The sequence below is a fragment of the Gymnoscopelus microlampas genome (assembly GCF_963454915.1).
Source record: "Gymnoscopelus microlampas genome assembly, chromosome: 14".
NCBI classification, from domain to species: Eukaryota; Metazoa; Chordata; class Actinopteri; order Myctophiformes; family Myctophidae; genus Gymnoscopelus; species Gymnoscopelus microlampas.
The window spans coordinates 21,076,162-21,102,751 of NC_139951.1; the positions used below are offsets into that span (position 1 = coordinate 21,076,162).

The 26,590-nt window shown below is 40.3% G+C and overlaps 2 protein-coding genes across 3 annotated transcripts in view; one reads left to right on the forward strand and one right to left on the reverse strand.

Moving 5' to 3' along the window:
- Window positions 1-15,903, forward strand: part of ipmkb (inositol polyphosphate multikinase b) — a 27,808-nt gene extending 11,905 nt beyond the window's left edge. For both annotated transcript variants that reach the window (XM_084077707.1, XM_084077708.1), the window contains exons 6-7: window positions 7,038-7,119; window positions 7,991-15,903. In XM_084077707.1, the coding sequence (XP_083933833.1) occupies window positions 7,038-7,119; window positions 7,991-8,841 (933 nt within the window). In that variant the 3' untranslated portion in view covers window positions 8,842-15,903. The remainder of the gene's footprint in view (window positions 1-7,037; window positions 7,120-7,990) is intronic.
- Window positions 15,904-18,078: 2,175 nt separating this feature from the next.
- On the reverse strand, window positions 18,079-26,242 carry naglu (N-acetylglucosaminidase, alpha). The gene is made up of 6 exons (XM_084077706.1): window positions 25,734-26,242; window positions 23,520-23,667; window positions 21,571-21,717; window positions 21,328-21,413; window positions 20,608-20,864; window positions 18,079-19,857 (listed from the first exon to the last, which is right to left on the reverse strand). Exons 1-6 carry the CDS (start codon window positions 26,150-26,152, stop codon window positions 18,575-18,577), a joined length of 2,340 nt encoding a protein of 779 aa, XP_083933832.1. The 5' UTR covers window positions 26,153-26,242; the 3' UTR covers window positions 18,079-18,574.
- Between the last annotated feature and the right edge of the window lie 348 nt (window positions 26,243-26,590).

Consider the following 26,590-nt stretch of genomic DNA (forward strand, 5'->3'; position numbering starts at 1 on the left):
ATTATGCCCAGCTCCGTAAACTCAGAACTATGATTACACAACGGAAACCGTCGTTTCCCTGTGGTACATTTTTAACCTTAAACTCCTCACAGAATAATTACCAAGATTAGAAAATACACTAGAGTACGAAAAATAGATAAAGCCAGTTGGTCTTCCTCGGCCTGACGGAGGATCTCACTGCTTTTGCACAACAACAGGAACACAGGAAACATGGACTGGAGCACAACATATTCACTACACAACATAAAAGCCACTTTGCTACGGCCCTGCCTTCGTTCTGTAAATATCTGTCTAAAGAGGAACATACCAGGCGTTTTCAACAAATAAACTCCAGTCCTAATGGAAACTGAGCGAGAATTATAATCATTCCACTCTCAGGCACAGTATTAGGCTGGCTATAATATGAGTAACATTACCATTGCAGAGCATCACACTATAAAGGATGGTTAATAAGGCTCATAAATTGCAAAGCGTGGTAGATTTTCTACTATCACACTAGTTGTTTTATGGCAATTGGACATCACCATGGTCTATGACTATGATTGACTTTCCTTACGTTTATGCATTTTTCAAGTACATCCATACTGTAACTTAGAATAGATCATTCCAGTACCAACGTGCCATTCCACCTGCACGCACCGAAAATAGCAGATCTACAAGTTTACAAGCTTGTAGATTGACTATTTTCGGTGTGCGATACTAGCTCACAAATAAGTATAAATCAATCACACTTTACTTCTTTTCAAAAAACAGAATTAATTTCCCCCAAAACCTTGTATTTTACATCTGTTGCCAGTATGTTATTAAGTAATATTTAACTATGTAAATATGCTCTAGTATTTCATTTCCGTTTTAAGCCATGATGATGGGAAATGAAAGGGCTTTTAGGTGCTTGGTATACGCCTTGTCATGTAGGAAACAGTCTGCCTGGTCCTTTGCATGGGCATGGTTATGAAGTCTAGGTCTTTTAAGGACAATTTGTAGCTCTGATTTGACTCTTGTTGTGAAATAAGTCAATATAAAAGGCTACTGCAAAACACCGACATAGACCCGAACTAAGGCAGAGAAAAGATGGGGCGTGCTGGTAGCTGACCGGATAGTGCGTTGGTTCAATTCCGGCTGCCTGGGCATTTTTCTACTATCAAAATGAAGTAAAACCTGATTGTTTGTCTTGTTTTTCAAGAGGAAACTTTTTTTTTTAGTATATAAAAGTATACAAAAAGAGTTTTGTGATTGAGGCCCATTGTTCTTTGGGAACTGATCAAGATGACTGAAAATATACTCCAACACAGATTGCAGTACAGTACATTTCTTTCACATTTCTTTTTCAGTAATTGAAAAAATAGATTCCCTTTACCCTTTTATATATGAATTGCTCCATTGTGGATTGCATGGATTCTGCACAGACCCAGAGAACATGTTTAACGTTAGAGTGCCTGCCTACTGTGAAACGTCACTGCTAAAACATTAGTATGTTTAGCTTTAATTTATCATCTTGGGATATGTCATGCACAGATTGCACACATGCTAGTGCTAAGCATGTTCCTGCTGTATCCAGTAGTGGTGGAAAGTAACTAACTATGTACTCAAGTACTGTACAAATTTGAGGAATGTTTACTTTACTGGATTATTTTACATTTTCAGTACTTATTTACTTCTACTCCACTACATCTCAGAGGCAAATATTGTACTTTTTACTCCACTACAATTATTTGAAAACTTTAGTTAATAGTTACTTTGTAGATTGTTATTATTATTACAAAACATGCATTAACCACTTTATCTCTATATACATACTTCGGCTATTTGAAAATAGTAGATGCAAGCTCACAACGCGTCGCTTTGCTATTTTCAAAAGATTTGTATACATTTTGAACACTTGTGAAATAGGACATTCTGCATAATAACTTATTTTACTTTTGGTACTTCAAGTACATTTTGAATTCCGGACTCTTACTTGTAACAGAGTATTTCTATATTGCAGTATATCAATACTTTTACTTAAGTAAAAAAGTACTTTTTCCACCACTGGTATCCAGTTACATGTATCTATGCCTGAAAGCGGTGGTACAGTACAACTTAATGGCTGGTACTGTGGGACACGGAGCAGCTGAGGTCGAGAACATTGCTCAGTTGCACATCAGTGATAGCTGTAAGGAGTACAATACTCCCACCTCTGACTCAAACATTCCCAGCTGGCCTGGGGATTTCAACTGCCTTTTAGAAATAAAATAAAAAATGTATACCATGTATAAAGAGAGAACATCCAAGATAGTGAGAATGACAGAGGAGGAAGAATGTTTTCTATTAGGACTAGAGCAAGGGTTTCCGAACCTTTTCAGGCCACGACCCCCCCAAAATGATCATTTTTTTAACTGGGGACCCCCCACCCTGACAAGCACTTGGAATTGTATGAGTTGAGGCATTAAATTCAGTTTGACTCGGTTCCACAGAAAAATAGCCGAATCTACAAGCTCACAACGCCTCGCAGTGCGAGGCGTTGTGAGCTTGTAGATTCGGCTATTTTCACAATGCTTGACTTTTTCTTACGTAATAATTGACAATTTGGCCAAGGTCTTAAAAGTCATTAAAGTGTAACTTTAGAAATGTGCAGATACCCTGTATCAGGGCTTTCATAATCTCTCAAGAACAGATTCCGATCAGAAAAGCAGAGGTCGCTGTTTTTCATTTTCTGTGGGGTCTGGCTACGCGAGACTAGGGCTTTCATGACTAGAGATCTTTACTGGTCGACTAATTTGACCCAGTTGTCGACTAGTTTTTTTTTTGTTCTTTTTTGTTCTTTTTTTTGCCATGGTTTTAATGCCATTACTATTATTATTATCCTCCTGCCCTTATTTTTATGCCGTTTTAAGGGAAGCGTTTCTGGCACAGCAGCACAGCAGCGTCTCCAAGGATCCTCAAAAGGGGCTTATTGCCCAATAATAGGCTATTATTGGGCATACTTTTGACCCCCTTTTGATATAAATAAAGGCAGGAGGATAATAATAATAGTAATGGCATTAAAACAATGCAAAAGAATAAATACATTTTAATATAACTATTCGACTAGTACCAACAAGGTCGACTAGTGGTGAAAGCCCTACCTGTACACGTATACTGAATGTTGGTTTGTTTACTGTTGAGTGAGAAAACAAATCATCTGGGGACTCCCCAAAATAATTTGGAGACTGCACTAGAGGACTCGGAGAGATGGAATCTGAGAAAGAAAGGGAGTACAAGAAAGCGATGATGTCGAAGAGGAGAGCGCTGTAGGGATCTTATCGGTTAGGGACGGAAGAGAGAAAGAATTTGGTATCACTTCCATCAGTTTCCATAACGCTCATCACCATCATCAACTCTATCTGCCTCCTTCCTGCCCCGTCTCTCTCTCCCACAGGCAGCATGCAACACAGGGCGGCTTGATGGTCTGACTGCGTCTGATGTAGTACACTGCAAGATATTCATTTATTAAGACCTAAGGCCGATTCTACAAACGCCTTCTAAATCAGTAGTTCTCGCACTTTCAAGATTTTTCAAAAATGTTCAAAAATAGCAGATGTACTGTACAAGCTTGCAGTGCAGCACAAAGTGACGCACTGTGAGCTTGTATAGATGCTATTTTTGAATAGCCAACGCAAAAATATAAAATTACACAGATGCTTTCCCGGTTTTAATGGGTTAATAAGGACTTAATTTCTGTATTTGGATGAAACAAAAGCTTTCTTCCAAATGACAGATAACTACTATGACAGAATGACAGAACTATTATTAGACCGTAAATTGGTGTGGATTCTTCTCGTGTGCCAGTATGCACATTACCCTTCAAAGTTAGTATGCTAAAGATAACACCATAGGTTAATATCATGTCATAGGTTAACCTAAACATAATTGTACACATTGTGCTAATTGTTTAGGAAACAGCACCGGAGGACTCCTTTCACACTGTTTCACAAATCACAGATTGGGACGGCCAAAAAAAGTGTGTGTGTGTGCGACTGTGCGTGCGTGCGTGTGTGTGGTAATAAATATCATATGTATCGTAGACTTGTTATTGTGATATCATATTGTGAGTTTTTGGTACCATGTGGCTAGTTAATATCATAATCTAAGTTAATATATTCACTTCAATGTTCTTAATTCATGCATGTTTTGAGGTTAGTTACTAAGCTAGGGTCTAATGGACCATCCACACCAAGCACATGAACACTAATTAGGTGAGTATAGCAACACTGATGTTGTTATAGTTGTGGTGTGGACTCTGCCCTCCACTTGATTTAGAACCATTTTTAAAACCATATACAGTAGTTAAAGTCGTTACGCTTGGTGTGGACGGACGGCCCATAAAAAGGTTTGCCTCCGCTACTGTGTATGTGTTAAGACATTTTCAGTGCGAGTAGAAACAGTGAGAGAAGAGGAATGTAAGAATTATGACAAGGATGTATCAAGTGCTTTCTTGAAGAAGTCAGCAACAGGTCATCCTTTGTATACGGTAAGACACAGCCTATTCCTCCAAAGGCCCAAATGGTGTTTGTCTTACATCAGGCCCTGTTAATGACAGTGACTGATTGGGTGCTTGCGTCATGACTACAAGGTCCACACCTTCCGTAAACCCACTCGACTATGTGTATACCTATGGTTAAGTGCTGTGACATTCACCCATAATGGTTCTCCTTGGAGCCGTTGCAAATTCTTATGTAATTAGCCACTGGACTTTGGCTCCATCAGCTGGGGCGAGTAAAGACGAGTTTATATCGTTTTAGTGGACATGCTACGGTACATACGTACGCAAGCATGTTGTTGATACTAACTAAATCTGAGCTGTGCTTTCATCTGCTCCCCTAACTCATTAAGACCTGAGGCCGATTCTACAAATGCCTTCAAACCCTTTCAAGAGCTTGTATATCTGCTATTTTTGAATAGCAAACGCAAAAATCTAAAATGTCACAGATGCTTTCCCGATTTTAATGGGTTAAAGTTATATTCCTATAGGCATCACAGTAAATGGACCCAGATTATCAGTTGCAGTCAAAGCATATATTCTCTCAGTCTATGAAAATAAAAACCTTACATCAAACCCTATTCGTTGTTTAGTGGCAAGCCCAGTATCTAAAAAAAAAAACCTTTCAACCTCGTGTCCCTATTTTGGACATGTCATTATAGGCAACATTTTTAAAAAATATTGAAAATAGCAGATCGGATATTTTAGATATTTGTGAATGAAGTACATATGGTTTAAGTGGGTTAAGATTCTTTTCTAGTTGGGTTTTTAGCTTTCACTCAGACAGGTGGCTGTAGCCTGGCATGGCCAGACTGATATCACTGCGTCGATATATTAGTCTGGAATCTCTGTGTGGAACGTGCATTTCCAAGGGGCCGAATTCAAAAAATGCCTCTGGTGATAAACCCGCCCCATATTTGCATACTGGGCCTTGATTGGACCCTCGCTACTTCGGGAGGGAGTGAAATCCAATTACAACTGAGCAGTGCCTGACCAAATCTGCCGAGGGCAATTTTTGGGGCCCAGGGGGTCTCTTATCTGGCTGGCACTCGGCATGGAAAATGTCTCGTGCTTAGCTTGTTTGTTTAGAGAGAGGAGACTCATTAGTGGTAATGACGTTCCTGATAGGGAGGTGATAAGAAAGAGAGAGAAGGCAAGTCATCAGAGACACATACTGTGCTACCCACAGATTACGTACTGTACACCCAAAACTGTGACGATAATAACATGACTAATAACAACAAAAAGTTCATATCTGCTGGGTGAAGCACAGCAATGTGCAAACACAAGACGGCGAGATTTCTGAGCTGTTGTGACAGGAAAAGGATGTCCAATAGAATGCGACCCCTGTACAGACCATCAATCATCTGTGTATTATCGCACTGTCCGCACCATACTGATCTTGGTACATACTGTAGACATACTGTACATACAAAGAGACCAGATACCTTTACACTTAGTTTTTGCAATATGCCAATTTACCTTTACCCCATTTGATTGCAATATATGCACAGCAGCCATATTATCACCTCCTTCACAGGTGTTACCAATGATACTAATAAAGGCTCTGTTCCATTTAGTGTAGCACAGTGGTTCTCAGATTTTTCAATTTCCACGACCCCCATAACTCTGAGAGTGTATAAATGGAACCAAATGGACCCTTGCGGGTCCATTTGGTTCCATTTGTACACTCTCAGAGTTACACACCCGCAATGGGGCCATTTGGAAACCCCTTAAGAAACCATGAACCCCCCTGGACCCAAATGTTAGACCCACTGGTGTAGCAGAGTGTTTCCAGTGAGCCAACATGCACACTATCAGCACCCTGACTCTGTTTGACCAGAATGGAACAGAGCCTTCATTAGTATCATTGGTAACACCTGTGAATGCCTTCACAATATGGCTGCTGTGCATAGAGCCTATTGTGCAATGTAACAGCTCTGTTGTTACATATTTCTTTATTCTAGTAGCACAAGGCCTGTATCTTTAATTGTACATACATTAGTAGTATAACTTTTTTTCCACAGAGAGAGAGAGAGAGAGAGAGATTTTATTGAGATAGGACTTTAGATAAACTAAGGGCAGAGAATGTGAAAACCCATGCTATGGTGTATGTTATTTCCCCACTAGATGGAGACATTGTTCCGCACCCTGATATTTACAGTTCCACACCCTGTTTTTGACAGTTGACACTTGCAATCCTTAACATTGATTGATGATCCACAGTTGTAAAGTTACTCTGCTTTGCTGTTAAAGTTATTGTGGAACATGAGCATTAGCTAAATGACTCTAATGTAAACGCTTAAAAAGAGAGGGCTTAGCTGTTCAGCCGAACGCAAATTAGCATTTACTATCACTCATCATTTCTCTGTCTAAGTGGTGTTTGTTTTTTACTGACTCCTTCTCCAAGTCCAAGTCCTTTCACACACACACGCGCACACGCACACGCACAGAGGAGCAATGACAATGATGTGTACTGTGTGTTATTGATGTGTGTTATTTTCATTGATATTTTCATTGATAATGTATTGTTTTTCAGGTATACAAGGTGTGCAGTGACAGTTTTGACTCCTATGATCAGCACTATGGAAGAGGACTAGTTCAAGACACTATTAAAGACGGTATGTATAACTGTGTGTGCGTGTGAACACATGCTTCAAAATCTCTCCAGGTGGTATGCCAGTGTGTGAGTGATGAGTTGGATACAAAGTGACGTCTGCCACCAGAACCCTAATAATGAATATGAATATCATCCATGGCAAATATTGATGTTCTTTTCATTGCAGATTACTATGTGGACATTTTAACTACAAACTGTCAAATAACAAACATTTTAGATAAACGAAAATATGTTTACTGGAGAACATCAAACAGTGGACAGTCACAGTACATGCTGAAATCAGCACATTCACATTGAAAGTTTAAAGATAAGCCTAAAATTAAACTTGTTCACATGTTCCAAGACCATTTATAGGAAACTATATATTTTGTATAGTGTATTATTATGAAATATTTACTGTTTTGCTCTTTCCACTGGTGCTGAGTGAGTCACATCATTTGATTTGTTACCACAATAACATTTGAGCAAGAACTTGTGTCTGTAGTGAATTATTAATTAACAACACCTGTCCACAGGGGCTCTTAAAACGATAGGATGGGAAATACAATGCAGAAAATGGGAAAAGCAAGTCCATATGGGCTGGGCTTCCTTAGAAGCATGACACTTTAATAAAGAAAATCAATCAATCATGCAGATGAGCAAACAATGCAATGTCAATAAATAGAAAACATATCTAAAATGGTGGGGCATAAGAAAGAAAAGAAAATGGAAGAAAGAAAGAAGATAAAGTTTTTCTCTTTCTCTCCTCAACCTTCCACCCCTCCCTAACTCCTCTGCTCCTCCCTCCCTTGCTTGCTCCTCGCTCCCTCCCCTCCTATTTCTCTCTCCATTCATCCTGTCCTCCACTCCCTTCCCTTCCTCTCCTCCACCAGGACTCTCCAAGTTCTTCCACAACGGCGCCGGTCTGCGAAAGGACGCCGTGTCGGCCAGCATCCGCCGGGTGCGGCACATCCTCCGCTGGTTCGAGTCCCAGCGGCAGCTGGTCTTCTACGCCAGCTCCCTGCTCTTCGTCTACGAGGGCTTCTCCTCCTCCCCCACCTCCTCCTCTTCCACCTCTCCCTCCTCCTCGTCTCCTCCGTCTTCCCTTCCCAGCACCCCCTTGATCAGCCCGCCGACGGAGAACCCCGCCTCGCCGGGGGCGGACGACGACGACGGCGGCGGTGGGAAGGGGAGGCGGGGCCACGCAGCGGGCCGGGAGGAGGAGGACGCGGAGGTGGCCGAGTACAACAACAACAACATCCGGGTCGCCGTGCCCCTAGACTACAGCCTGGCCACCATGTACGCCAACCACAGGAAAGGCGGGCATCATCATCACTACTGTGCCAAGGGGCAGTTCCACGGCAACGGAGACGCCACGACGACGCCGAACGCGGTCGTCATCGTGGCGTCGAGCGAGGAAGACAATTCGCCGTGGAAACACGTGGCCGGGCGGCGGCCGCTGCCCAACGGAAACGGCATCCGATCGCAACTGGAAAGCGAGGAGGAGGAGGAAGAGCTGGAGGGACGGTGCGAGGGCGAAGGGGAGACGGAGAGACGAGCGGCAGGGAGGGACACGAGCAGACAAAAGAGAGACGGAGGGAACGGGGGAGAGGAGGAGGAGGTGGAGGTCCGGATGATTGACTTTGCACACGTGTTCTCGAGCGACAGCCACGACCACGGCTACGTCTACGGCCTGAAACACCTGCTGGCAGTGCTGGAGCAGATTCTACACGAGTCCTCCTAGGTGTCTCTCTCTCTCTCTCAAAGACTCCGTGTTCCTTCTTGCTCTCCTCCTGCTCTCGTCCGCCGTTGCCTCCTCTCTCCTCTGGCCACGATAGCTCCGCACGGGACTCGAGTATCTCAAATGCTGTCTCTCCTCATTCATGTTCCCATACACTCTTCTTTGCCCTCCCTCTCCTCGCCCTGTTTCCCCCGTCTTTGATGTCTTTCTTTTGTTTTGGAACAGCAAAGGACGGTTTTGTTTAAATTCGTCTCAAAACCCCTCTGAGCAGAAAGAGGAATGAAGGAAATGGAGAAAAACATGAAAAGAAATCTACCATAACCTCATCTATTCATTTGATGGTCTATCAATGGTGTGTTTCAGTCAGAATGTGTGTGTGATTGCGTGTGTGTGTGTGAGACCACTTTGAGACCAGAGTGGAGGTAATATGAGTTGGATAGTCTCTTTTCTTTGTGATCTGCAGCAGTATATGCACTAATCATACCCACGAAGGCATTACAGCCATTCACTTTAAACAGAACACGTCCTCGACTGCTGGTTTACACATGCTCACACTACTGTAGGACTGGGGTCTGGATGCAGCATTAAAGGTGCATTCCTTGAAATACATTGATTTGAAATTGAGACTTATGTCCGTCAGCTAATGGGAAGACTTTGATTCTCATTTACTTTTCACCAATTAGTTGCAACATTCTCCTGTTAAAAAATGGTTTTGATCGTTAGACACTGACTTTGACTTACACGCACAACCGACCGCTATGGTGCACTGCAGGTTTTTTAGAAAGTTACTAACAGTTAAAGATGGCATAGTTAATCTTTGGAGTGTACTTTCAAGTTTTTACTTTTTACATTACACTCTTGTTGAGGTTTTATGGTTGTTGTTTTTTTATCACAGTTGAGTGTGCAGTGCCTTACTCCAGGACACGAGGCACCTTGATGACTATGACACTCCAGTTAGGCTACGGTGTGTTTTTTCTAATGAGTGGGCCACCACAGCAACAGCCTGTGTGAGTGAGGGGCTGGAGAAATTAGAAATTAAAATAATTAAGAAATAGAACTAAACAATAAGCTCCAATGAAATGCATCCACACCTTTAATATTCTGCAGTAAAGCAGCTTTGACACTCTGCTGTTAAGGGTAATTCAGACCGCTGCGATTTTTCTCCACAACTGTCTGCTTTAATTTATACTCCGTCATACTAACAGTGTCACGTGCCGCGCACCACACTGTCATACGACAAAATATAAATTGGGCTTAAACACAGTTTCATCTCGTTGCAAATCTTTGGTCTGAACTAGGCTTACAAATTGACTGCTATGAAGACCGCTCAAAAAGAGCATTGCCTCACTTTTTGGGGACAATAATCAGTTTGGTGAGCATGTATTCAAACCACCTTGTCAGAGGAAAGTTCTGTTTTAAGTTGGGTCATTGTTTCTTCATAACTCTTTAAATTTGTTCTGTTTTTTGTTGTTTTGAACCACTACAGGTATCTAACTCAGGTAAATTTACTATAATCAAAACATCTTAGTTGTTAATATTAGTTATCATTATCATTGTTATTATTCCTAACAAACCAATCCTCATCCAACCCGGTTGCTCACAGTTCTGTGTTTTGTACAATTTACGAAATGTTAATGATTCATTTTAAAATCTTTATTTCCCCCCATAGAATAATTTTCCTGACCTCTTGTCCGCATTGATTCCAGGAATGGTATGCTGGTGTTTTACCACAGCTGTTTAATCATTTATGTATATTCTTAGCTGCCAAATTGCCTGCCCTTTGAGATTTGACTTTTTTTCTTAATCCGAATAAGGCATAATCACCCTACTCCCAGCTTGACATATAAGTTATGTTGCTGCTGTCATGTGGAAATTCTAATGATTAGTTTTTTACTTTAATTGATACTGTAGGTCAGGGGTCTTCAACAGGGGTCCCGGGGCCCCTAGGGGGTCCTCAGAGTTACTACAGGGGGGCTGCCAAATCTTTGTGTGATGGGAACTTTTTTTTTTTACATTAACCACTTGAACCCTAGCCTCTATTCTGTGGAACATTAGCTAACATGAGCTTGTAGATCGGCCATTTTCGGCAAAGAGGTTTGGTCTAGAGGGGAAAAGGAGCGAACCAAGTACAGAGCCAAAGGTCAGGTTTAAGTATTGAGGGTTTTAAGTGGTTTAATGTCTGAAATGAAAAACCATAAAGTTACACAACACTGATGATAGTCTATGAAGCTATCTATGAAATCTATGAAAAAGTTTAATGTGCAACGCAATTTTTTACAATCTGTAGTAGGGGGTCCCTGCTTCGTCTCTCTCTCAGCTAAGGGGTCCATGGCCTGAAAAACGTTGAAGACCCCTGCTGTAGGTTAAATTGGTCCTGAAAGCTGCTTTTGTGACAAATATCTAACAAACGTACCAGAATAAAAGAGATAGAATGCTTGAGAGATGAGGAAAGGAAGACATGTACATGATTGACTGAATGTTATTTTAGTTATTTTTCGCTTGGGTCAAATCTGCAGAATGCCAAAGTATTGACTATATGTAAAGCAAAAGTGTGCATTTGTCATTATGCAACATACAAACATTGTATTAGCAATTTTGTAATTTGTCACTTGCTGAACGATTCATTTGAATGGTTCTTTAGACTGAACAAAAGGCAGTTTTCTCCCTTACCTCAGCTGTTGACAAAATTATATTTTGATGGTTTCAGAATTGGCAGAATAGAACACCAGTCATGACTGAACTAGTGATAAAAATGTGTTGAGAAATGCACAGGTGAACTTGGAACTTCGCAAAGTCTAATCAGGAAAAGGTGCGTGTTCATAAAGCTGCAAAATGACCCTGTGATTAATTTAGAATTAATTGTGTTCACTTTGCTTTCCCATAACCACTTAAGCCCTAATAGAGAAAATAGTCCACTTTTAACGTGTTATCTTTGAGCGTTCACTGCCCAGGCTGGTCACAAACCTTGAATTTATTTTGATACAATATGCACATATATCCTCTTCCTCTTATGCAGCTTGTAACATCAGTACAATTAACAATCTGAGAATCTTTTGAATTTGTTTTAATTAATCAGTTACATGTATGGTTTTAATCTAATCTTAACCAAAGGACACAAATATATGTTTTTTCGCTGACTTACTCGAATTAATAAACTTGATTATTTGCTAGGCATTGGAATCATCGAGGTGAAGTGTTTACAATGTTTAGAGAAGAAATTATTTTTTTGCCCTATTTTCTATCACTGCCTTATTTCTGTCGAAGATGTCTCCATGTTATCCATGTTTTGAATAATTATTGAACATTTTGGCAGCTTTGTAAATCTGTACTCATAGAAACCTTCACCCTGTGTTTTATCATATCAATACAGGGCATTGTTGAGTTCAACAGTTGGTTGAACAAACAATCTGCATACATTATACACAGCCTATATACATTTTGTGTATGTTATTTGAAATCAGGCTATGATATTAAGACATTTGGTATTGATGTAGGTGGGCAGTTATACAAGTATGACTTATCATATTTCTGTGACAGGCCCAATGGCAAATGTGATACTGAGCAATGTGGCGTTCTGCCATTTTCACACCTAAAGAAAAGATTAAATCTTTCAAATGTAGCGATAGCAGCAGTACAATGCCAGTATCAGTGCATCCCCAACATCAATGCAGACGAAGATCAAGAGTTTGAATATTACAGTCTGATTGTAAGTTTCTATAGTTAATGATTATATATCTTGTTTACAACTCAACTCATTTTCAAAACCAAACATGTCTTCGTAGCTCTTCTCATGGCCAGATATTTGGTAACCTATACATGTACTAAGGCCAGGACTTTACCTTTGTTTGCTGGACTTTTTTGTTTTGTTTTTGATCTGTAATGCACTGAAAGACTAATGGAATAACCAATATGTAATATCTGTTTTGTTTTTGCGTTTCTGTGAATGGAATAGCTAACCAACCAGTCACTACCCCTTTGTGGAGACCAAGAAGGCAAATGTTGGGAGGGATATTAGTAAACAAAGTCAGTTGAATACATTCTGTGATATAATGGGAATAATATGAAAGAACAAATGAGAGCCAATTGATCTTTAAATTTGAGTGAAGGACGGAAACAATTTGAAACATTTACCCATTGGATATTTAGGAACGTGGAAATCGATTGACGCTACCATACCCACCAACATTTTTCTTCTAGGCTGACTATTCCTCTCTTTATCCACAAAAGTGTCTTTATGTAATGTCTGAATTGAAATATTAAGCATAAATGCCACAATCCGTTATTTGTGAAGCATAATCTCATTGACCAGGTGTATCAGTTAAGTATAGGTATGCTTGTTTCCATGATTATTGTTTTTACACAATGCCATTATGAAATGAAATAATACTGCACTCCTGCTAGAAGGTTTGTGTGATTGCTTATCATCTCTATTGACAGCAGCTAGGCAAATGTGAAGTCCACAAAATGTTCTTGAGAAATTGTCTGTTGGCCTTGCTGTGCAAACCAAACTAACAAGACCCTACTAGTCCTGTTTTGCTGTGGAAACAAATTATGTAAATTCTGAATGTGGTTTTTAAAGAGAGCCTGAATTTAGACTGGATTTAATACAGTATATTTGACAAATGAGTCTAAAGTAGAACTGAGAATATCATCTGTGTACATAAGGAGGATAACTCAAAAACTCTCAAACATTCTCTGCTAAAAGAAACCTTACTTATTTTTGCAAGAATAAAACTTAAACGTGTTCATGAACAAGCTAGGTGTTTGCTGGAAGCATATAAAGTTTTAATTTACATTTCAAGTTGATACGGAGTCAGTGAACTACCAGTTCAACAAATACTGTATATCTCTCTGCCTTCTTGAAATACATATATTGCATATAACACCATGGGAGTAGCATTAGCCAGGATGCTCTCATTAATGGTTCATCTCCTTTTCTTACAGGGAACATTGTAAGTCCATTTCCACCAATGTGACTGTAAGTCGGCATAATAAGAAAGTTAAGAAACCTTCTCAAAATAATGAGAAACTCCCCCACAAAGTTAGTATATCAAAATAATGTCTAAGAATCTCAAATAATGAGAAACTCAAAATAATGAGAATCTTTATTAACACATTTTACTATATTTGAGATGGTTTCTCATTATTTTTAGACACCAAGTCATTCATTTGAGATGATTATCTTAAGATACTAACTCATTATGTTGAGATACTATCCCATTATTTTGGGAAACACATTTTTAGATAAAACATTATTTTGAGATATCCTACTCATTATTTTGAGACAAACTCATTGCAAGATAAGCATTATTTTCATTTCAAGTCTATATTTAGTGATACTAGTCATTATTTATGATTTTCTTAGAAGGTTTCTAATTGATTTACAGAACCCCTTTTTCTCATAATTTGTGGAAATAGATATTCATGGCTTTCCTGATTGGAAATGGAATATGTTACAAGCTGCAGTAGCTCATTGCCTTACAAGACACTATAGACTTTATACATTACAAAGTCTTGCTAAAAAACAAACATACATTTAAAAATGACAAGCTGTTCCTATATATTAGGATTCAGGTATTGGAAAGCTGGTATTAAAAAAAGGGCAGCTCCACTCAGAAGACACAAGGGATCTATTCCTTTTACTGTATCTTCAGTGACATTTAATCATAAAATGTGATAATGGAAAGAATGTGAAAGTCATAGCCGAGAACTTAATTTTATGCTTTGGCGACGTATCTTCAACTAGACGCGCCTTGATGTATGTCATTTTCGTGCTCACTTTTTTGCTGAAGTATAAATTAAGCGTATCAATCCAAATAGCTTATAAGCTGCTGTTCTGAGAGGCTACTTCATTATTTGTTTTGTTTTGTTTCACTGACGTCTCAGGCTACTGGACACACACACACAAACGTACACCTAGAGTAAACATTGCAAACAAAAATGCTGGAGTGAAAATATCACTTAACAGAAGGTATTTTTGAACACCCTGAGTTTGGAGTTTGGGTAAAGGGGGTTACCTCTGGTGCTCAGCTATAGTACACACACACACACACACACACACACACACACACACACACACACACACACACACACACACACACACACACACACACACACACACACACACACACACACACACACACACACACACACACACACACACACACACACACACACACACACACACACACACACACACACACACACACACACACACTGCCCCCAATACATTCTCCTTTAAATCTGTAGTTAAATTTAAAATTACATAAATTACGGATACAACTCAATATTTTAATTGTACATTTATAACATCTCCAATTGCCCTGTGTATATAATATAAATATATATGAAGAGTTAATTTCCTAAATATACTTTTGTGGGCAAAGAAGTTGAACCTGAAGTTCATCATTCAATATTTCTAAAAATGTACAGGATCCAGTCTATTCAAGCTATTATCATATGGGACCTCAATTACACACTGTCCCAGTTTGTAATTAACCACTTTAACCATGGTCCCAATTGTGGGCATGTCATTATAGGTATAAATTAAGATTACGATTTTTCTAAAATAGCTGATCTAAGCTCACACGACACGTTGTGGGCTTGTAAATAATTTCAAAAATAGATGTGATTAAGTGATTAAGGTCTATTACCAAAATCTGGTCCAGTACCAACATTTGTTTCAATTTTGTACTATCAATCATTTTGCAATGTGAGTGGGTGTCAAATGGTGGATATACTGTATCATTTTGAAACAAAACTCTATACAGTGTGATTTTGCCCATTCAGGAACTACAGGGTAAATACTATGTAATTCTAAATATTGACACTCTTGAAAAATATAACAAAAGGTGTGTTGATATGAAGCACATCTGGATGCGTTAAGACATCCTGTGTTATTTTTTAGAGTATATGTCTCATATTGTCAAGAATGGAACCTTCTAATGTTAACGTTTTTTTGTAAATTACATATATGAACTGTACAATATGTAGAAGATTCAATAACAGGCTGTATATTTGGCAGATGAATAACTATTACTAATAAAATATATTCCCAATAACTGATCCCCTTCTTGTGTGCGTTTTATTATTTATCAAATTGCATTTCTGTTGTTACACAGGATAGTGTGAGGGATGCAAGTACAATGGAGAAGTAGGAGCTACAGTAAGAGCCCAATATATTGACAATAAACATTTAAAGGGAAACAAGTACAAACTTTGGCAGGCTACTAGTCCTACATACGTACTATAGTACTGGTCATTGTGTCTATATAGTACTGGTCATTGTGTCTATTGGTTCCTGCTTTTACTTCATGGTGTTAAATTAAATTAGATAATTGAATAATATTGGGGTAATCGTAGAACATGTTTTAAATAGCTTATTTTGGCTTGCTAAAATGTAATAGTTTGTCTTTTGAAATATAAATCCATTGAAGCCTAGTATGTGTATGTAAGTATAGATTTCTTAAGTCTCCACCAGACATCCTTATAAAGCAACAGACCTTCTTGTTCATAATTTATGGTATGTTGTGACAATTTGAATACCGTAGACACAAGACGCCACTTCATGTTGTCCAGGTACCACCTGACATTTGTTACACGAGTACAGCTTGTGACTAAAACATGATCCCCTTGTTATGTTCTTTGTTCAGAGAGCTACGTGACCACTGTCCCGTGTGTGATCATGTGCTCATTCAAATCATCCTGTAGCAATCAGGATATTGGTGCAATGTTTATTGCACAAGCTCAAGGGAGAAGTTGGTGTCCCGCATTACAATTCACCTTACTTCTTTTTTAAAGATATTTTTTGGGCCTTTTATACCTTTATTTGGACAGGACAGTAGGCTGGCAGGAAATGAGGAGAGAGATGGGGGGGGAGACACACAGCAAAGGTCGTTGGGAACGGGAGTCGAACTCGCGACACGCTTACCAGCAGAGAGCTACGTGATTACCAGCTTATGTGGTATGCGTCTGGACCGCTAGGCCAGCAGACGCCCCCACAATTCACCGTACTTCTGCTGTAAGCTCAAGCAATACACATCTCACTTAGAAATACTCCATTGTCTCAAGACCCTGTTCACCTCAACATCCTGAGTGCTCCAGAATTCCTTGACAAATTTGAAATGATGTGGTGTTATTTGTACCGTGAAGCAGTTTCTAAAGTAGATTTGTCTGAAATACAGTGTATTTTCATGTAGTGTAAATGTATGTCCAGCAAAAAAGGAGTAGCATAGTATTTATGTATAGGCCCCAGGTGCGTTTGTTTAAAACCCAAGCGTACTGTCAGCAAAAATAGCAATCTAGATCGTCTATATTCGGTGAAGAGATTTGGGGTAGAGGCCAGATCGACGGTAGGCCAGGGTAGGCTCAAGCCTTACCGGAATGAACCTGGGCCTTCCCAGATGTACAGCTGACCTTGAACTTCAGATCGAGTTTTCAGAAAGGCAGCTGTGTGTTTGATATCGCTCCCCTTGATCAACTCAGGCCGACAGACATAATGCACACATCGTAGAGGGAAAAAAGGAGCGGACCATGTAGAGACCTCTGTGGGGAACCACGGTCAACTAAGCATAGGGTTTAAGTAGCAGTTTTAAATAGTTTCCATACTTTTTCCTGTGAAACACAATATGTGTTAAAGATTGATTGGTCACCACCACTCAGTTCTTAGCAAGGGGTGTCTGATTAGCCTACAGTAGGCGTCTCTGAAGGTACTCCGCTGTATTCTCGGGCATGGAGAAAGTATTAGATTCTTGGCTTATATTATACATGTAGTATTCAGACTTGTATCACTTCCCTGAGGTTACAAATAACAAGAACAGCTTGTACATTTTCATATCATTAGTTTTATTATCAAAATACAAAAATAACATTTCCCACATATTCTATAATTGTTGTACATTCTACAAGTAGAGAACAATATGAAGGCACTCATATTGTTCTCGCAAAACTTTGTGCAATATGAAAATCTAAATGTGCTGTCCATAAAGAAAACATGAAATGAAAACAATTATTGTCATGATTACTATTTAAATAAATGTTCTCTATGTGTGTTAACACATTCAGATATGTACCTGCATTTAAATACCAAAGTAATACGTTGATTTTGAAAAACACCATTAAAAAGATCCCTCAGAAGAAACATTTTCAGCTGAGTTTGAACCAGGAAACTGAGGAGATGGCAGAGCAAATTGTTTAAAACACAGAATAATTTCGAACCAGCAAAACTTTAAACCAGCAACATTTCACTCCCTTTTATCCCTTTTATAATTGTTTTTGATTGAGCTGTTGATTAAACTGAATATTTTATATATACAAATAATTTGATCTAAAACAAATAACAAAAATAAAAAAACACCATTATTACAATATGTATATTGCCCACTATGGCTACTAATGAGCCTCAAGTGGTGCCTTTCCACCCACTATAGCCTTTAAAGTAGACGTGTTGGCTCTCACAATTTTCAAATGCTTCCACCTAACAGCCTGCACAACGGAAGCTCTGAAAACGAGTAGAAAATAAAGGCAATGCCACATCATTTCTCCACTTCCATTTTGCCTTTGTAGTTGCGTAAATAACTCCCAATGGAAACCAAATTAGTCTATCTAGCTAGTTGCCTTAGCAGAAAGGGTCATTCTAAAATATATTTTAACGATATTATAAAATATTTATTTTATGAACACAGCATTGTGATTGGTCAAATATCCTTCCTAAAGAGGAGATGACAGCTTCTTGTTCTCAACATTTACGGGGCGGAAATACAGACTCTCTGTAGCAGTCAATGATTGTGGGAGAGATAGTCTGTATGGATAGTCTGTGACTACTCTTCACAGCTTGTGGGTAGTACTTCAGGAAGATTCTGTGGGCAATCTCGTAAGTGTCTCCGAGAGGTTTGGTGGGGTACTTTCTGCCATTGTAGACAAAGCCCTTCTCTATCTGAAATACGGCCTGGTTAAATGCATCCTGATTAAATGAGCGTCCCCTGTCCAGGCATTCCACCAAGGTGTTGACGAACATGCCCCAGCGCTGAGCATAGTAGTCTCCCATCAGGCCTCCCCACTCTTTACTGGCGTAGTCCAGGATCTCACCACCCGGACCCCATAAAGTGACCTGGTTCCTGGCGTTCATCTCATAGAGCTGAGCCTCCTTCTCATCCAGGCCAAAGGAACGTGCCCGCTCAATCCACACCCCCAACAGGAAGTTGCGGTCGCTCGACAGCAAACGGTCAAGCTCAGGCAAGAGGTCATAGACCAACACACCACCGGCAGTCAGCAGCTCGGGCAATTTCTGTAAATGGAAGGCCTCCGAAATATCCAGGTAAAACAAGGTTGTAAGATCCTGCAGGACTTGCCGTGTCACATCTACTAGGTCATAGCGGAAGGTTTCCTTGGACATGAGAGATGGAGCCTCATCCATAAGGAGCTTCCAGGCTTTGAACAATTCACCTGGGTCATACCAGACGCCAACGTTCAGGCGGAAGGACGGTCGTTTCACTAGTGGACTGTGGTTGTGATTCCTGTAATGTGGGACGGTGCAGTTGTAGACACTGGCAAACAGAAGCCTCCATGCGGCAGCCAAGTTCTCATTTGTGCTACCATAACGTCGGAAAGCGTACAGCGACGCCCACTTGGCCAAGTTGACGGGCTCCTTGCGCCAGGCAAGTTCGGTCATCAGCTCGTACACCACGGGGTTCTGCTCAATACCCTCGGGCGTCAGGCCCACGCCCACCATGGTAGAGTTGGGGAAGTCAAGTGCTTTGAAGGGCCCCGAGTTGATGCTCTCCACTGTGCCATACAAACCACTGTTGCCTCCAAAGTTGTGCAGCATACACCAGATGAAGGGCTGTCCGTAGAAGGACTCGGTGTAGGAGAAGATTGGCTCCGTCTCTGAAAACAAGTCCAGCACGATCATGCGGCCAATAGGCACTCCTTGCAAAAGGGCTTTAATCTGGGCCGGTTTCCAGAATGCGGAGGCACTAAAGAACAGCCAGCCCTGCATCAGCCACACTGCCTGCGGATCAACTAGGGACAAAAACAATGTGCATGTTAGAGAGAAGAAAGGCACAGTTTGAACATGCCTAGAAAACAGGAGTGGGGTTAAGGGGGGCCGTTTGTGTGAGGCAATAGGGCAGTGTGTCAACCTTGTGTTATGAAACTGGGGCAGTTACTGAACTTATGAACTCAAAACCGTGGAGACCTTTTCATGGCATATTTACCGCTTGTAATACTAGCCAAAAAACGTTACTGCTGTCACACAGAATTAGAGCCAAGCTGATTTATCAGCAAGACTGATATCAGTAATCGAATGGTCTAGCACATTGGTTCTCAAAGTGGGGTCCGGGGACCCCCAGGGGTACTTGAGGGGGTTCCAGGGGGTCCCCAGCTAAATGATGGATAGGAACCAAATGGACCCTTATGGGTCTGTAACTCTGAGAGTTACATTAACATTGATTTTACAGTATGACTTGGGGTCCCAGAGATATGAATGCCATTAAATGGGGGTCCGTAGCCTAAAATACATGTCAAACTGGGGGGGTCCTTGAAATTAAAATGGTTGAGAATCACTGCTAGAGAGCCGTAAAAATCGTCTCTTATGGGGGGTCCCTGGCATATGTTTTGAAATGGGGGTCCGCGGGCTAATAAGTGTCAATTTGGGGGTCCTTGACATGAAAAGGTTTGAGAACCACTGGTCTAGCACTCTCCAAAACCTGGATTGGCATCGGACCCAAAAATCTGGCATGGGTTGGGGTCTACACAGAATTCTGCACTCACCTGCGGTCATGGCGGCAAAGACAGAACGACTGACTGCAGCCAGGTAGGCGGTGTCCGAGGACGGAGGAATCATCTCGTTAAAGGTGTCTGTGTTGTAGATGTGATCCGTTCCAAACTGCTTCACCACCTGTGACAGATAGAGAGATCCGATCTGGAGGAAGAGGGGGTCACGGGGATCCAAGATGTAGGCACATGAGTAGCTGCAGTTGAAACCAGCCCAAGGCCCCAGTCTGGTTACGTTCGCTTTTGGATGCAACCTGAAAAGCCAATTCAGACACACACAGCTTAAACACATTTAGACCCAAGGCCGATTCTACAAATGGCTTCTAAATCAGTAGTTATTTTTCTTATTCAAAATTGTTCAACATTGTTAAAACACTATCAAGATTTTTCTAAAATGTTCAAGAATAGCAGATGTGCAAGCTCGCAGCGCGGCACAAAGTGACACGCTGTGAGCTTGTATATCTGCTATTTTTTAATAGCCTACGCTAACATTTTAAATGACACAGCCGCTTTCCCGGTGGACTATGAATTCCTCAGAAACTATATTAAATAGATTACTATAATAAATATGGGTTACGGCATTTAAATGTATTGAATCATACAAGTTTCATGATGTTGACATATGCATAATATTTGGTTTGATTGTTGGCCAACGTGAAATGTAAAATAATCATCAGAAACAGGCAACAACACTGTTTTAACAACAGTTATATTAACCTTAGAATGCCCTTGGGAATGTTTCCAGAGAATGCCGGCAGAACAGGGATCATTCCAAACGATCTCATTCTCTCCAAGATTTTAAACTGCAGAGACCGAGAAATGATTATTAAATGATTAATTACAACATACATTTTGGAATTATTTGGCCAGTTGATAACCATAAGTCAAGGTATCAAAATCATCCAAAGAAGATTATTCTATTTAAATGTTTTAAATGAACTGTATGAGATGATATAATACCTGGAGATACAGCTGCTTGACATGCCAGGATTGCGTTAGGGGTCCTCCATAATCGAACATGTTCCCCATGCGATTCCAGGCTAAGAAAGCAGGCCCAGAGAAGAACTCTTCAATCTCTGACTGGCTCAAACCAATAGCACGGTAAACCTAAAAAGGATGGACAGGACATCTATACTTAATTTAATGTTTACATATTGCAGCATATCAGGCTTTAGAAGTTAACCACTTACACCCTGGTTTTGGGCATGTCATTACAGCCACAACATTTCAAAATGTTTCAAAAATAGCTCATTTGGAAGTTCACAACACGTTATGATGCGAGGCGTTGTGAGCTTGTAAATCAGCTATTTGTGTTATTTCATAGGGCTTAAGATAGTGGTTAATTAGTGATAATGCACTTATTAACCACTGATAATTCACTCTGAGCTTTCATGATACAGGAACATTTGTCTGCATGTATGTCTGTCCCCTCAAAAGTACACCAATCACAGCTCATGCCACTACGTTCATGACATGACAAAACAGAGTAAAGAAAGGTCATGTCAGCACACAGTATACAGTATAATTCTGTATATAAACTTGATGAAGCCTGCGTGAAATGTTGCTTGTTTAACCCATTTAGACCGGGAACCCCTATACCTAACTATACCATTCAATCCAAGAACCCCTTTTGGGGTTGTTGTTGCCATGTACGGTATATAGCAACATCAATTTCTTTGTATTTTCTGAATAAATATTTGAAGTTTTTCAGAAAACTTAGGTCAGGATTTAGAAGGCGTTTTTATAATCGGCTAAATGGGTTAATATACTGTGTGTGTGTGTGTGTGTGTGTGTGTGTGTGTGTGTGTGTGTGTGTGTGTGTGTGTGTGTGTGTGTGTGTGTGTGTGTGTGTGTGTGTGTGTGTGTGTGTGTGTGCGTGTGTGTGTGTGTGTGTGTGTGTGTGCGCATTACCTTTCTTTACTTTACTTTTATCAAGAATTGTGGGGATGTGCATGTTATATCCTACATCTCTTCATCACAAAAGAGAACTACCTCTGACCATAAAGAAATTGCACACAAGCGCAAGGGAAGTGAAAGAGTGTGAAGTTAAACCAATGTTGTCTTTATGGTGCACTTTTGTCAGCAAGGCATTTATAAAGATCTCCTTTTGGTCAAAGAACATAGACTGTCAGCACTCTAATCGACATGGCCACAAGCAGACAGTTTATCAATCTGGGGAAGGGCTTAGCAAAGAAAAAAAAAATACACAGATGAGTATCACCATATTTTCCACAAAACTGTATCGATCACCTAGCCCCTCATATCGATAGGTATCAATGTTTCTGTTTATCTCTCATTCATGCAACTGTTGTAACCGTAGCCTGCAAAGATTCCTTCACAAAGTGAGAATACGGAGGTCACAAACAGATCACAACACTAATCCATGTAGCATTTAGAAAAACAATGCAAGAAGAAATGCATTGAGAACAACCAATTAGCCAATTACAATGCATCTGTCCCACCGGCTTATGGCATCTAAACATCACATGGCCATCCCTTCATGTTGTGCTGCTTATATAAACAAACAAACAAACATATAAACAAAGCTTGTATAACAAAGTTGTTATTACAGATGACAAGCGGCAGAATGCTACAAAGCGTACCCTCAAAACATGTACGAATATTTGGACACTAAGAACTGGCTAAATGTGTGGATTTAACGATAACAATAACAAAAACCAGGTACATCTGTTGATGGTGGAATTGGTTTCCTCCACTGGTGGGCTTCACTGATGCAGAGTATGAGTATTTTAGCTTAGTATCTCTGCCGCGTTCCAGGGCCACTGTCTAGCTCTGGGAACCCTGAATCATCATCACCATATGCATCAAATGTAAACATACAATAGTGACAAACCCAAACTAGATGAATTAACTGTATCCATGAATGTATACCTCACTGGATGTCTTACCTCTTGCCACAGAGCCTCTTGACCAGTGAAAGCCAATGCCAGATTGATGCCATTGAGGGCCATCCAGTCGATCTCTCTCTCCCATCGTGGCCAGTCCCACCACACAAACGAATAGCTGACAGTGCATACATTCTGGTAATATCGGAATCTGGAAAATGGCACAAACATAATAGACTTAAGCCCAATTTTATATTTGCAGCACAACTGTATTAATCTGCTGTTTCCAACAGAAAAACTTGCTACATTGTTTTTCAGTTGATAAAAGTCACAGACCTAGAGATAAGAATGCTAAATGAAAGGAAGACAAAAACTTGTATTTATGTTGAAAAAGTGCAATGTTCAAAAACTGAAATTCAGTAACATTTCACTTGCTTTTATAAATCCACCATCAAAAAATAATTCTAATGTGAAGCTATAACTGTAAGTATGAGGACATGGCACTGAATGAAGTTATTATTTATTTCATGACAAACATTTAGCCTAACTAAAATAAATAGTGAAAAAACATGCAGACAGTAGAAAAGCTGACATAAGCGTTTACCCAACCCATAACATGTTCCTCAACAGAGCCATGGGAAAAGCTGTTCCATGGTTGCATGCATTTTACAATATAACCACTGTGCACATGGCATAACTGAGGTGAGCTGATGCGAACATAATGCATGACAGATAATTGAAGGGAAGGGCCCTTTAAAGGCCCTGTCATGGCACAAGTGTTCACATAACAATCACAGTAAACAAGAAAAGTTCATGTGTGACAACGATCCACATTTGTAACGCACCCATGGGTTTGGCTTTGTAATGTAATGCAGTGGAAGGGCCTGGGATACAATGATGTTTAATACCACTGCACCCCAAATATGTGTCCACTAAATCAGGGGTTTTCAACTGACTGTGAACCAGGGACCACCACCCTGACTAAGAATCAACCTGGGGGACCACTGTTGTGTTGGGTGGGGATATGTGTGCTAAGATTAGTTAAAGGTGGGTTGGGGTGGCCCTTGAAGATTGCTTGAAATATGCTAGTGGTCCAAAGCTCAAAAAAGGTTGAGAACCAATCTATTCCTCTCACGTTATGCAACCTTCCATATTAAAACTCATGTTAACTGATACTATACTGATTTGCCGATGTTAAAACATATGCTTGAACTTGAATCAAAACAAATGATGTGTAAGACCTAAGATGGCTGCCATCGAATTAGCCTTGGACTAAGGCTAACTACCATAGAATGTTAACAAGGTTATGCACAGTATGCAAAAGTTCTTCTAAGGGTACAGGAGACAAGAAACACCTGTTTATCTTACGAGACAAAACACAACACAAAAGGGACTGAATGGTCTATGTCATGACATTTGGCCCACAGTATGTTCTGGCACACATCCAGCATTCATATGGCTCCTATGGAATAATGTCATTCTAACACATTCTAATTAGAATACAATGCAGAATATAGATCATATAAGCCGCTGACCTTTAGAACTCAGCTCCAACTTTAACACAAGTTTGGATGGAAGTTGGAACAGGACTGAGATTGTTTGGACTGCTTCAAAAAGATTTCATTTAAATCAAGCAGATAACACACAGCCCCAGGCCTCACACTGTGCAACTGAGTGTACAAATAGTATGTTCTGTGTGTCGTTATGTTTATGCTGTATGCCACTTGATTGATGATGAACTTTAGACTTCAGATCACGTCAGGTATCTAGTCGCACACCCCTGCAGCAACAATGTCATCAGTGGTGTAAAGCAACTAAGTACATATACTCAAGTACTGTACAATTGAGGTATTCTTTTTACTTTACTAGAGTATTTCCAATTGTCAATTATTTTACTTCTAGTCTACTACATTTACCAATACCAAATATTGTACTTTTACGCCATAACACAACTTTAGTTACATTGCAGATTTTGATTATTACAAAACATATATACAACCACTTCAGCCCTATATACAGTGAGCTTATATGCTATTCTCAAACATTTTGTATACATTTGAAAACTTGAAATAGGACGTTCTGCCTAATGAGTACTTTTACTTTTGGTACTTTAAATACATGTTGATGCCAATACTTTTTTTTAAATTTAGAAGTCTGGACTTTTATTTGTAACAGTACTTCTACTACATTGCAGTATCAATCAATACCTTTACTTAAGTAAAGAAATGTGAGTACTTTTCCCACCACCGGTTGTGTGTGTGTGATCATCTAACTCACTTGTGCTGTGTGCTTATGCGCAGAACGCCGGTGATCTTGGGCAAAGGACGAGGAACATCCAGCTGATCACCAGACCAGGACACATGACAGTTGCAGAAGTACTTCAGGTAGTTGTAGATCCCAGACGCAACGGCCACCCCGGTGCTTCCCGTGGCGACGATCTTGTCGCTCCTAGCGGAGGATCGCAGCTCGCACACGTCCAGACTGTCATTGGACAAGGTCCTGTTGACAGAGACGATGAACTCTCGGTGTCTGTCCCCCAGCAAGCGCTTCAGAAGGTCCACCACGGCTCTCCTCTGGGTCTTGTCGCTGGCTTGCGGTCTCAAGTGATCCAGGGTTTGGAACGTCTTGCAATGAGCCGTGACGCTCAGGGCGAATAGAACCAATAAAACGATCCCATAACCGCTCCGGACTGACATTTTGATAGCCGTTGAATTTCAAGGGAGATGTTGCTGTCCTCACTTCATGATAAGTTTTATGCTCGATTGCTGCAGAACCGTAGCCCTGTGCCAAACCAGGAAGCGTTTGCTCACTAAACAATCATCGAGCCAATCAAATCATCGCCCTGAAACATTACTGTCATATCATGACCATCATGGATGAACTTCAACCTGTTTTTTGAAGTTCTCCATATTTGGCGTGTACATTTATATAAATGTTCAGATTTCAAATATAAAGTGCTAACCCCATGGCCATGGATGTTACAATACTGTACGGGTCTGCAAAAGTACCCGCATCTTCCGTTCTTGTTCAATAAAAAGCATTTTAATCCGAGTGGTGGCCATTTTCTCATAGAGTTATAATGTTTCAGAGTGCAGTACACCTCCCAACCGATAGGGTCATAACTTTGAAAGCAT